Raw genomic sequence first — 13,860 nt, forward strand, 5'->3', positions numbered from 1 at the left:
TTGCCAGGAAAAAAACCCAGTGGGATAAAAACCTGGACGAAGGAAAAAGAGTACAGTGTGTGAAGGTCTTTAGTGACAGCACGTTCCCCCTGATGCTTGGCAAAATATCTTTAAGCCGTACTGTTGATCATCTTTCTGAATGTCATAGTTGACACTGCTTCTGTGAGTCAGTCTTATAATATTGTTGGATGCTCCCCCTGAAGAGTATCTCCCCCTGATATCTTCATTACTATCTTTCTAGAGAAAAGATCTTTCGGATTGAGTGAATGATGTAGCCACCAACAATTCATGTAATTGAGTAAGTAAATATATTTTCACTGAGCTATCTCTATGTAAATCATAGAAATTTCCAATGTCCGCTTATCTAACAAAGCATGGGCTATTTGTAAGTTCACTTGAAAAGAATATGCCCGTATATGGTGTTATGCGGAGATAGCATCAAATATGCCTCACATCATCCCAAAGTGGTGGTGATGGAGCTGAGCTCAATCTGGAAAATACAATGTCCGGTTCAGTATATTTCCGGAAAATCATTTAAGTGCTCAACGGATAATCCACACAAAATGCTTCAATACTTTCTTAGTATAAGCAATAATCTCATTGGCATAATGCTCGATCTTCAAGCCGAGACAAATGTTACTTGGACTTTTCAGGAGTTTTAACCAAGTATTAACTCTTCATGAGTTTTGATCAATTATCAACTCTTTAAGAGCTGTAATGTGTTGCAACCATATCGTAATTAGTGTACTCACTGAGGCAATTTATACATATTAGTATTGAGTACAAAATTTGTGCTTCAGGCACACGTCCTTCAAGGACTTGCTTCATGCAATTTCAATCCTTCATGGATTTAAGAGATTATACTTCATGACACATTACATAGCTTTATATCCAGCTATTTGTTTTGCTTATACATCTTTAGGGAATCGCTTCTGGCGATATGCTCCGTGCATTTAATAACCCTTAAAGATAATATGTTGGTCTCCGTAAATGTGCAATAAGAAGGCACAATTGCATATGTAAATATGGAGAAACCCAACATTCCTTATTTCTGCCAGAAACAGTGTGTCATACAAAATGGGTATATTCCCATTTATTCTGAACACCCAAGTATATCTTTCAGTATAACATCTTTTGGGGTTCGTACTATGGGTTTGTTCTTTCACGTTCATTCTCATCTGTAATGGAATTGCCTCTTTCCATTTTGGCCAATGATATTGTCGACATTTAATAATAGAATGTGGTTCCAATCAACACAGCCCATTGATGATTTGAGTAGCTACTCCAAAACCAAAATTTTTATTCATCAATTCATGATCCCACCATTCTCATGTGCATGCGCATGCATCAATTATAAGCGTTTCTTTGCTTTTGGGTACCCGAGCCACTTCAAGGGGCTTTTACTGTCTCTTTCCAGACAGACATATCTTATAGAATGAATTATGTGAGAATGTGGATCATAACCTCCAGTGGAGCGTTATTTTACAGTAGGGCGTGGATAATCTCCATTTAAGGAGTTGGAATATTTAGAACCCATATATCTGTCATGCTACATGCATGCCACAGATTAATACATACATGTCAATTAATTGTCCTTCTGGAACTTGAAACCATATAATTTGCTACGCATCAAGCGTGCACTGTATTACCATTGACATGTTAAAGGATTGTCCTTCAGGGACTTCAATCCATATCATTTGCTACGCAACAGGCGTGCATCATATTGATCACTGCTATACCCATATTCTATTCTTATGGGACTTTAATCTGTGCAGTGTATTGTCAATGTATCTGTGCAATGTATTGTCAATGTATCTGGGAACAGTGGAAATCAGAAAGCAACTTGGGCCTTGGGAGAACTAGAATAGGGCTCAAAACGCAAACTAGACCCAGCTGATCTTTTAAAAAACAAACCCACGTGATCCCTGACTAAGAAAAGTCAACAAAATCGGCTGAAATCAAGATTGAACAGGAGCAGGTATGAAAGAAGAACGTTTCTGAAAAACTCTATTGCCAGGAGACCAAGCCCCGTTTTGTTTATTCGGAAGATATCCTTCTGCACCAAAGAGGGCGCCATTTTCAAAAGATAAGCACACACTGTTTCTATGAAAAGGAGATAAAGCGGAAACAGGGAGTTGTTCAAAGACTGGGAACTTGCCATCGCAAGCTTCAGAGTCTTGCAAAAGCAGTTGAAATGGAAGAACAGTATGGCATCCCATCAAAACGCAGGGAAATGATCACTTCAAGAAACTAATTGATAAGTGCTCGCATGCCAGAAAATGGATGGAACCCCTGTTTGTTTAAATTAAAAATTAAAAAGATCTTTTGATTACTTGCCGCCCACTTTCAAAAGAACATTTCATATATATATATATAAGAGGGGGTGAACAAAAAAAAAACAATCAACCAACTCAACCAAAACCCAGTCAAAAGACAAACACTCAAAATGATCACTTGATCACGAGAACTCCAAGCTAAGTCCAACAGACCCAGAGTCTGAAGCATCTTAAATTCAAAAGCTTTTTCAACAAGCTTGCAGAATCATCCTGTTTTTCTCCCAGCAAAGACAGCTGAACCACTGTTTCTGATTTGAATTCCAGTTCACAATCAACAATAACGAGGTCTCTCTCGTTACAAATTTGGTTCAGCAGAGCCAAGACAAGCAGAGTTTTGAGTTTTCTCAAATATGAAAACCTCAACAAATTTATGAAGAGCCCTGACTGAGCAGCACAGGTATTACAGCCCATTTCCAGCTCGAGTCCAGCCACTTCTGCCCCTTTCAGACTGGAGAAGTCCCAGTTCTGCCCATCCAAAAGCCTTCCAGGGTTCGAAATAGATTAAAGCTCTGCCAAACTCAAGCTTTGGTATCGATTTGCAGCTGAAGCCTAGCAGTTGAAGTTGTTAAAAGTCCAGTCCAGCACAGACGTACCCAGTCCAGCCCAGAACAGAGGCAACTATCCAGACAGAAATGGAAGCACAGCCCTCTTCTTGTCCTTGTATAGTCAGTTTTTCCCTTTTTGAGTCTTGTAAAAGGGAGTTCTGCCTGAAATTGGTTCAATCTGTCATCTTTCATTCTGGCCAGAACTACCGGTTTTCGTACTGAGGAAAATTGTAAAAGTCTTTACCAGTCTAAGGCATAGAAAAGAACTTACTTGGGAGATATTCCTCACCCAAATTCACAATCGCTTGTTCAAAGTCAATAGCTTGGGGCGCAAGTTATTTTTACTCTCAAATCTGTTCGAATTGAAAAATTGCTAACGGTGGCACGCTCGACACACAAAGAAAGTTAATTTATTGACCAACCATGGTCTTTAAATTGATGGGGAACTTTACCCTACCATCACAGGTACACAAAAAGGGGTGAACAATTTGGCACGCCCGGTGGGACATCTCAGTATATACACCCTGCAGTATTTTGAAAGTATATGCATATTGGAAGTTCTAGCCAGAACCCATATCGCACAATGGAACGAGACCAAGCAGCTTTCCAAGAAGGACCAGACTCAGAAGAAAGCGACGCTAGACAATCAGCTCATGGCAGTACAGGAAGCAGACGTTCCAGAACTGGTTCCAGGAGACTGAACCAAATACAGGAAGCCGTGTTCCGACAAGAGGCTACAACACAAAGGAGTCAGGAGTCTTTGAACAATATAACAGCCATGATGCAGTGGCAAGTTAACAGGTAGTTCAGGAAAGACCGCGAGGCCGCTATGGCCAGAATTCCAAATCCTGACGCCATAGTTCAGCAGTTGGACCTTCCCTACGGTCCTCCACCAGGACTGGCATGGCCATATCAAGAGAATCCTCTTATTGCATAGATAGCTGGAGTACCGGGACCTGAAGAAATCCAACCTGGACGGAGGGGCGGAGCCCTTCTCGCCCAAGAACATGAGGCCCCAGTAAGGCCGGAAGGACCTGCACCAGTTCAGGTTCCTCAGAATCAGCCAGAACCGCCTGCGCCGCAACCTGTGGCCCCGCGAGATCAACCACTGCCACTTCTGCCTGAGGCGCCAGTTGTGCCACCCTACAGACCAAGAAGAATGGACCCCAATCCATTTCCTCCACTAGCAAGGGGCAGGAGAGGCAGAGGGGGAATTAACCATTTTGCCAACAATGACAGGAACAGACCAGGGGCAAATTGGAGAAACCATCTGGAGATTGAAGAAGAGGAAGAACACAGGGAGGAAGCTCTGCCCCGACCATACAGAATAGAGCACAGGTTTGATCATGATCAGCCAGAACAGGGACGAAATCCACGTCCTGTCAATGCTTTGAATGACATGGGGGCACTACAGAGAATGATCAGAGAAATGATGGAGCCAGAGGCCAGGAGAGGAGAAAGGCCTACCTACAGAAAGCCGTACCCGGCTTACATAGACCAGATACCTTTACCTGCGGGTTTCAAAGTACCAAACTTCACCTTATTTAACGGAGAAGATCCTCATGCTTCGTTGGTTGAGCACATAGGCAGATTTTCTGTCCAGTGCATAGCTATAGAGAATAATCCTCTGTTAAAGCTAAGGCTTTTTGGGAATTCTCTCTTTGGACAGGCTTTCACCTGGTATACTAGTCTGCCAGCCAATTCTGTGCAGACCTGGGAGCAAATGGAAAACGTTTTCCATGACTATTATTTCAGGATCCAGCCAGAAGTCACCTTCAGCGATCTTGCTGCTCTCAAGCAAAGCGAAGACGAACCTGCTCAGGATTTCATAGCCAGGTTTAGAAAGCTCAAGATGAAATGCCGAATCCCTATGGAAGAAAGGCACTTCATTCAGATGGCTCAAACTTCCCTCAAGATTTCTTTGAGAAAAAGATTTGATGGGGTGCTGTTCGGAGATCTGGCAGAACTGGCAGACAAAGCATCCAAATATGAGGAACTGCTAGGGGAGGAACAGCAGAAGAGGAACTCTTCCAAAGGCACATACTACAAGACCCCTTCTTCTTCAATCCATTTGATTGAAGTAGAGTCAGAAGAGGACACGGAAGGCTCGGAGGAAAGAGAGGTTGCAGTGGCAGAAATGGCAAAGTTAAAGCATCCTATCAGCTGCAAGGCTCTCACAAAGCCACCAAAGGACCAGAAGCCGCCGCCATTCACAGGAGGATTTGTTCCAAACAAACCAACACAGAGCAAGGTCTACTCTTTCGACCTGACCAAAGTTGATGCTTTGTTCGATGAGATGCTGGCGCAAAAAGCAATAGAGACGCCTCACAAGTTACCCAAACCAGAGGAGCTTAAGGGCAGGCAGTATTGCAGATGGCACAATTCTTGGAACCACGCCACCAACAGTTGTGTCGTTTTCAGAGATGTCATACAAGAAGGAATAACTGTAGGGAGATTGAAACTAGCAGAAAAACCACCCTCAGTTACGACAGATCCTTTTCCCCAACCCCAAGTCAACATGGTCAATCTAAATTGGCCAGTACGAAGGGAAAATGCTAGTTCCAGCAGGAGCAGGAGAACTACAAAGGAGAATTTCCAAAGGCCAAAGGCGACCATCTCGGCTGGAATAGTATTATGCAGTAAATGCAAGTGTGAAAGTGAGTTAGAAGTGACTCTGGACAGGCAGAACCAGCCCACACACAGCGTGTTTGACCGGATTGGAACGTCGCACCAGCAAGGCCTAGCTCCCATTCCTCCCAGAAACAGAGTCAGACAAGGGGATTATCTTAGGCCAGATCAGCACAACAGAAGAATGCTAGAGCAGCCCAAGGCGGAAATACCAATTAGGATGCCGGGAAATGACAAGCCTTTAGCGACTATCATACAGGGAAGATGGTATTCCGTTGGAAAAAGCGGCAGACCAACCTTGGAATTAACCAGAACCCAGAAAAGAAGAGTTCAGAGGCAATATTCCACCTTCCTTAGAAACAGGAAAGATGCACAGGTGTTGACAGAGCCAAATTCTGCCAGAAGAAGAGAAAATCCAGAAGCAATTCCTCGGGCAGAACAGACAGGACATAAATCCCAAAAGCTGATAAAGACAGAACCCTCCACCTGTTCAACCTCATCCCCAGCCGATCAACCCGAACTTCAACAAGTATAGGAAAGGCCAGAACCTGTTCCAGAAGAAGAACAACAAGGCTGGACTGAAGAAAACGAGGAAGAACAGTTGGACTATGAGCCATCCGCAGAGGATCAAACTGGTTTCCTCGAGGCAGGAGAACAAGGAGACTGGACAGAAGAAATGGAGTATGACGGAGGGCTAGACGAAGAAACTAGGGGTGGGCATTGGAACCGCAAAACCGCAAAACCGAACCAAACCAATCCGGAAAAAACCGAAAAAAACCGTGTTGACTAAAAAAGTCAAAAACCGAGACAAATCCAAACCGAACCGGTTCAGACCGGTTCCCCACTCTACAAAACCGGTCCAATCCGAACCGGTCCAATAGAATTAATTTATATATATTTTTATATTATATATATATATTTATATTCAAAATATCAAATTTTTTAAGCCCAAACCCAACTATTTCAATATACCAACAAAAAAGCCCAAGTCCAACAACCCATATTTTAATATCCTAAACCTATCAAATCTCACTTCATTCCACTCTCTTTCTCTCACGCACTCTCTCTACTTTCCTGTCAGAATTTTTCAACTCTCTTTTTCTTTCCTTCTTCTCTCTTCCGCCTCTTTTCCTCTCCGGTTTGAACTTCTTTTTTCTTCTCTCTTATGGCTCTTTTCCTCTCGGTTCTTTTTTCTTCTTTCTCTCATATTATTTATTTCTCATCTCATTTCATCTTTATTTTCTTTTTTCTTCCTCTTTTTCTTTGATTTTCTTTTACTATGGTTTTTTTTCCCTTGATTTTATGTTTCTCTCTTACCCTCTATATCTCTTTCTTTGCAATCTGTTTTTCTATTTCTATTTCTCTCTTCATTTTTTTTGTTTCTTTGTATATATGTTTGTTCATCTTGTAGATCTGGATGAAGCTCTTCTAGATCTGGGTGAAGTTCTTGGAGATCTGAGTTAAGTTCTTGTAGATCTGGGTAAAGAGCCAGTCCGAAGCCAGTCAGCGTCTTCATTGTGCAGATATGCGTATAACATTTATTTGTCAACATGCCATTTTGGTGCTTTTCTTTAACTTTTGGTTTCATTTTTTTTTTCTTCTGATATGGTATTGAGATTTTTTATGATTTTGGGCTGATGTTACTGAGGTTTGATACTCTTCTATTTTTACTTTCGATTTTTTCATTCTTCAGTGGCATTCAAATCTTTGAACGTTGTTGTAACAGGTACTGAAGTAGCATGGATAAAAAGAAAGATTGAAGACTCTGCAGAAAATTGAATATGTTCTATTTATGTAATTTGTTTGTAATTAAATTTGTTTTATTGTTTTGTTTTTAGGTTGTAAGTTTTATATTGTTTTGTTTTTTGGTTGTAATTAAATTTGTATTTTCTTGTTGGTTGTAATTTTAAATTTAATATTGGATTGTTTTATTATTTTTGTCAAAGAATAGTAGTTGTTTCAATATGGGAATTGGGCCAATTGTGATGTTTAAGGCCCAAAAGTTTTAAAAATCAGATGGTCTTGAAGCTTAAATACACAAAAAAAAACCAAACTGGGCTTTACAGCAAGCCCAAACCGTGAGAACCGAAAACCGAACCGGAAACCGGCAGGTCCGGGTTGGTTCGGATTTTGGTATGAATTTTAAGCAAAATCGGTCCAAACCGAACCGGTCTGTATTTTCGGTTCAGGTTCTATATTTTAACAAAAACCGGTCCAAACCGGACCGTGCCCACGCCTAGAAGAAACGGAAGCTTTTGGGGCAGAATTGGAGAACTTATTGCAAGGTGATCTCGGCATTAACATGGCATTTATCCTATCGGAGAGATTCAGGGCAGCAGAGGGACAAGGAAGCACTCTGGAGGGAGACGTACTCTCGTAAGAAAGCTTCGAGTGCAGACTGGCGGAAGTAGAAGAAGCGCCAGAACAGCAAGTGCCTGCCGCCAGAACAGACAGAACCACCATGAAACCAGCTACAGAACAGCTCTGTTTCTCCAAGCCGACCAGGGAAATGGCCAATCACCTCAGGCCTCTATTTATAACCGCAAACTTTGGAGGCATTCCTATTTCCAAGGTAATGGTAGATGGAGGCGCAGCCATTAACCTTTTACCACACAGACTGTTGAGTAAAATGGGCAGAACAGAAAAGGATCTAATTCCAACACGTCTGACCGTCACCAACTTTGCCGGGGGCATCACTAAGACTCATGGAATTTTGGACGTGGATGTCATTGTTGGAACCAAAAAGCTGAAAATTGCATTCTTTGTGGTGGACACTACTTCTACTACCTACAATGCATTGTGTTGTGTAGATACAGCTGCACCAAAATGGATACAGTTGCATCCTCAACTTGTGATACTCGCAAGTGCACGAGCCGTTTGGTAGTATAGCATATGTAAGTGCGAGGTCGATCCCACGAGGATTGGTGATTGAATGATCCAATTCATTTTCCCTACACAAAACAGAAATGAAAAAGAAAGGAAATAAATAAAACAAGGAAGAAAGAAAATAACTAACTCAAGTAGATAAGTTCCCAAGTTCAATTAGATTAACGGATTGATTCTAGCTAATGTATGATTAAGCCATGGTGTTTGGTCATAACCTTGTGTTCCTAATTCCCTAATCTGATCATTTGTTGTCTAACCTAAAATTAAGCATTAGGAACCCATTAAGCATAGAAGAACAATTTAAACAACCAAGCATGTATATAATCCCTGTTGTCGAATGTCCATACATACTCTTCCTATTCATAGTTCAATTCGAATTAAAGCATGGTGTATACTCTTAATTCAAACCAAGATAGCTAACACGCAAGCCCAAATGGTGATCAATCATTCAAACAAGCATATTAACTTATAAGCATAATGAATAAGAACAAAAACCATAATTGAAACTTGGAAACTAATCAAACTTGAAACTAAAGAAAAGAATTTACATAACAATGAAAATTAAAGTAGAACTTGGAAAGACTTAAAGGAAAATTTAGTAAAAGGATTTTTGTTACAATCAATTGAGAACTAGAAAGGAAAACTAAGAGAATTTGAGGGAGAGAAGGGAAGGGAGCTCTAGAGAAGTGTTTGAGAGCTCCCCCCCTTGGGGTGTGTTTACAAGCTTAGAGAACTTCCCTATTTATAGGCCTAGGGGAAGTGAAAATCTGAATTCAATATGGCTAATGCATACAACACTTGTTTTATAAAATCTGAAATGGTTGATGCACTTGTATTTGAAAATCTAAATTGGGTGATGCACTTGTATTAGAAAATCTTGAATTGGTTGATGCACTTCACCAATAGATCCCACCAGCAGCCCTAGCTCATCTTCATGTCACCATGACCAAGCTTCCAACCAGAAATGATAGCTCATACCTAGCTCACCATGACCAAGCATCCAACCAGCACATGCTGAGGTCAGCATGACCAGCAACTTCAAGGGCTTACAACTTGGGCTTCTCTTAATCAAATTAGGACTTTAAGCACTCTAAATTGAAGTTCAGAATGTCTTCTTTCCGGCCATATGTTATTTGGGCCAATCCAAGGTCGGAGGAAGAAGTTAAGGCCGAAACAAATTGCTAACTCATTTTGCGCGCTGATAAAATCCATCCTGAGCATGGCTCTGTGTTTGCTAGGTAACAGACTCCATATTTATCCAATATGGCTGACTTTTGGATATGTTATAGTACACACCCATTGGAACAACGTTCATGAAGAATGCTGCCTCATCCGAGCTGTGTAGGTTGCTGAAACAAAGCTTGCAATATGACCTACGGAACTGGATTGGCAGGGGGCTGTAGCCAAAATGAGTTTGTCTTTTAAGCTCTTCATCCATTCATCCAAATTAGGCCTTAACATGCTTGAATTGCATGAATTATGCTCTCTAAAGCCATCATTATTACCTAAAGCTCAATGAACTGAAAGATAAACACAAAAAGGATTAAAAGCACAAGTTTAACTCAAAAACATAACCAAATCATAAGCTAGAAGGGTACAAAATGATATACAATTATGAACCGATCACATTGCTCGGAAGAGACTGGATTCACCAAAGCCTCTGCGTTCCTTCTACTCTGCATCAGCAGCTAGCTCTTTGGCATGAAGAAGGTTACATGGAGATAGTAGAGGCCGATCCACGGCCATTTCTGCCTTCTGCCATGTGTTTTGAGGCAAGATACTATCATGATGACCTTGGTCCTTTCACTTTCTTTGGAGTCAACCAGAACGGCCGCCCTCATGGTGTCACGGCCCAAAGGCTCATTGTGGCCAGTTCTCTAGAAGACTGGAATAGGCCTTTTGTTCTGAACCTCCAGAACTCCGATGTTTAGTCCCAATCAACAGGAAAAGGATCGAGCTGCAACAATCCGATCCATTACAAAAAGATTGTTGATATACTGGGAAGAAAAGAAACTCATTGTGCAGAATCCAGCCATTAATATGGCAGAATTCAGGCATGAGAGCACCGAAGAACAGGAAGAGAGTTTACAGGAGGAAATATTGGACTTTGCACCATCAGCACTAGATGATTCCTTACCAGAAGTGGAAGATCCATTACAGGAGATTAATCTAGGGACAGAAGAGGATCCAAGACCCACTTTCATTAGTGCACTATTGGAAGAACCGCTCAAAAACGAAATCATCGCACTTTTGCATGATTTTAAAGACTGTTTTGCTTGGCATTATCACGAGATGCCTGGATTGGACAGAAAATTGGTAGAGCACAAGCTGCCTATCAAAGAAGGCTACCTTCCAGTCAAACAGGCCAGAAGAAGAATGTCCATGGAGACAGAATTAAAAGTCAAAGAAGAGATAGAAAGACTGCTTAAAGCAGGATTCATCAGCCCGGCCATCTACACTGACTGGCTAGCCAATATTGTCCCGGTTCTGAAAAGAAAAACAGGGGCAGTAAGGGTCTGCGTGGATTACAGAAATCTGAATGAAGCATCCCCCAAGGATGAATATCCTATGCCTATGGCAGATATGCTAGTAGATGGAGCTGCTCAGAACCAAATGCTATCTTTCATTGACGGCAACGCAGGGTATAACCAGATCATGGTAGCAGAAGAAGATATCCACAAAACAGCTTTCATGTGTCCAGGGCACATAGGCGCTTTTGAATACACTGTAATGCCTTTTGGCTTACGAAATGCAGGAGCCACTTATCAAAGAGCAATGAATTCTGTTTTCCATGATATGATAGGACATTCTCTAGAAGTATATATAGATGATGTGATAATTAAATCCAAGGAAGCTGAAAGTCATGTGTCGGATCTGAGAAAGGCATTCCAAAGAATGAGACAGCATAAATTGAAAATGAATCCTAAAAAATGTATTTTTGGAGTGCAGGCAGGAAACTTCTTGGGTTTTTTGGTCCATCAAAAAGGCATAGAAGTTGATAAAAATAAAGCAAAGTCCATCATAGAAGCTCAACCACCTCGGAACAAGAAGGAGCTGCAAAGTCTTCTGGGAAAAATTAACTTCCTAAGAAGATTCATATCCAATTCCGCGGGAAAGATTCAGCCCTTTTCTTCCTTGTTAAGGCTAAAACAGGAACATATTTTCAAATGGGAGGAACAGCATCAACAGGCCTTTGAAGAAATTAAACACTATCTGTCAAATCCACCAGTTCTGTCCCCACCAAAGAAGGGCAGACCGCTCAAACTCTATGTGTCTGCGTCAGGAACATCAATTGGAAGTCTGTTAGCCCAAGACAACAACGAAGGGAAGGAGCAAGCGGTATACTATCTGAGCAGAACTCTGACAGAAGTAGAAAGAAATTATTCTGTGATCGAAAGGCTTTGTCTGGCTTTATATTTCACTGCTATAAAACTCAGACACTACATGCTGCCATTTACCATTTATATCATTGCCAAGACAGACCTAATCAAATATATGCTAACAAGGCCAATGCTAAGAGGCAGAATTGGGAAATGGACTCTGGCTCTGACAGAATTTGCTTTCAGATATGTCCCTCAGAAAGCTGTCAAGGGACAAGCTGTAGCAGACTTCCTAGCCGATCATCCAGGAGAAGAAATTGAAAATATGGACTCTTTGGATATAGCAAATGTAGATCTATTGACAAGAGCTCATGTTTGCCTTAATAATCCCATTTATTCGATTCATCTCACACCATGGAAGTTGTATTTTGACGGATCAAAAACTGACTTAACCTCCGGAGCAGGAATTGTTCTAGAGGAACCTTTGGGAGTCATACATTGTTATTCTTTTCAGCTGGATTTCCAATGCACCAACAACAGGGCCGAATACGAAGCTCTAATCATTGGCCTCGAAATATTGGTAGAACTCGGAGTCCAGTATGTAGAAATCCTGGGAGATTCTATGCTTGTTTTAAAACAGATTGCTGGAGAATACAAATGTTTGAACCCTGCCTTAGCTGTCTATTTAGTAGCAGCTAGGAATCTGTTGACAGAATTCAGGGAAGCCACTTGGGAACACATCCCAAGAGAAGAGAACTTTGCAGCCAATGAACTGGCTCAAATAGCTACAGGAATACAAATCCCGGAAGATTGTGTGCAAAGGATTATCAGGGTAGGAAAGAAAAGTCTGCCATCTGTTCTGACCAGAGGAATGGAGGTAGATGTCAATTCTGCCATAATCACTGAAGATGATTGGAGAACTCCCATCATAAACTACTTGCAGTATCCAATTCTGCCTTCTGAAAAGAAAGTCAGAATCATGGCTTCAAACTATATTATGTGGAATGAAGATCTGGTCCGAAAAAGCAAGGATGAGATATTGCTAAGATGCTTGGGAAAGAAAGAATACATGAAGGTCATGGGAGAAACCCACGAAGGGATATGTGGAGCACATCAAGGTGGAAGGAAAATGTGTTGGCTAATCAGAAGGTATGGTTATTTCTGGCCAACCATGATGAAAGATTGCATTAATTATTCCAAGGGATGTGAAGCTTGTCAAAGACATGGACCAATCCAGCAGGTTCCCTCGGTTCCCATGAATCCAGTAGTCAAGCCATGGCTATTCAGAGGATGGGCAATGGACCTCATTGGCAAGATTTATCCAGCCAGCAGCCAACAGCATTGTTTCATCATTGTAGCAACGGATTATTTTACCAAATGGGTAGAAGCCAAGCCTGTTAAGTCTACCACGTCTCAAGAAATCATCACTTTCATAGAGGAACAGATCATACAGAGATTTGGTATTCCAGAATCAATCACTACCGACAGGGGATCTTCTTTCATATCTGGAGATATTTTAAACATGGCAGAAGCATTCAAATTTAAGCTGCTCCAATCCACTCCTTATTATGCTCAAGCCAATGGACAGGCAGAATCAAGTAACAAAGTGATAATCAATATTATTAGAAAAATGCTTGAGAAAAATCCAAAGCAATGACATGAGAAACTGTCAGAAACATTGTGGGCGTACAGAACTTCAAAAAGGGAAGCAACTGGCATGACTCCGTATGCCTTAACTTATGGACACGATGCAATTCTGACTATGGAAATTGCAGTTCAATCCCTCAGAATTGCTCATCAACACGAACTAGTGGGAGAAGACTACAACCAGGCCATGTTGTTAGAACTGGAAGGGTTGGATGCAAGTAGGATTGATACCCTCAACAAACTCTTAGCAGGAAAACAGGCTGTGTCAAGAGCGTACAACAAGAGAGTTAAAAATAAGAGTTTTGAAGAAGGAGAGATAGTCTGGAAAGCAGTTCTGCCCCTCGGAACACATATAGCTGGTTATGGAAGTGGTCACCAACTTGGGAAGGCCCTTTTATAATTAACCAAGTCTTGGGATTAGGAGCATACAAACTACAAGATCGAGAAGGAGAAGTTCATCCTGCGCCAATCAATGGCAAATGGTTAAATAAATTCTAC

General features: G+C 41.4%; 1 protein-coding gene across 1 annotated transcript; it reads left to right on the forward strand.

The window, feature by feature from the left end:
- The first annotated feature begins 10,435 nt into the window (after window positions 1-10,435).
- On the forward strand, window positions 10,436-13,762 carry LOC148296483 (uncharacterized). Its single transcript, XM_088248539.1, has 2 exons — window positions 10,436-13,313; window positions 13,491-13,762. Exons 1-2 carry the CDS (start codon window positions 10,436-10,438, stop codon window positions 13,760-13,762), a joined length of 3,150 nt encoding a protein of 1,049 aa, XP_088104665.1.
- Window positions 13,763-13,860: the final 98 nt, after the last annotated feature.

Source organism: Prunus avium, chromosome 2 (assembly GCF_965620075.1).
Source record: "Prunus avium chromosome 2, drPruAviu1.hap1.1, whole genome shotgun sequence".
Lineage (NCBI taxonomy): Eukaryota > Viridiplantae > Streptophyta > Magnoliopsida > Rosales > Rosaceae > Prunus > Prunus avium.

What these genes read in the sequence shown, in the direction of transcription:
- LOC148296483 (XM_088248539.1), top strand. Translation starts at nt 10,436, where the DNA reads ATGGCAGAATTCAGGCATGAGAGCACCGAAGAACAGGAAGAGAGTTTA. An exon ending in CAATGGACAGGCAGAATCAA is followed by an intron (nt 13,314 to 13,490) that starts GTAACAAAGTGA and finishes TGGAAATTGCAG; the next exon opens with TTCAATCCCTCAGAATTGCT.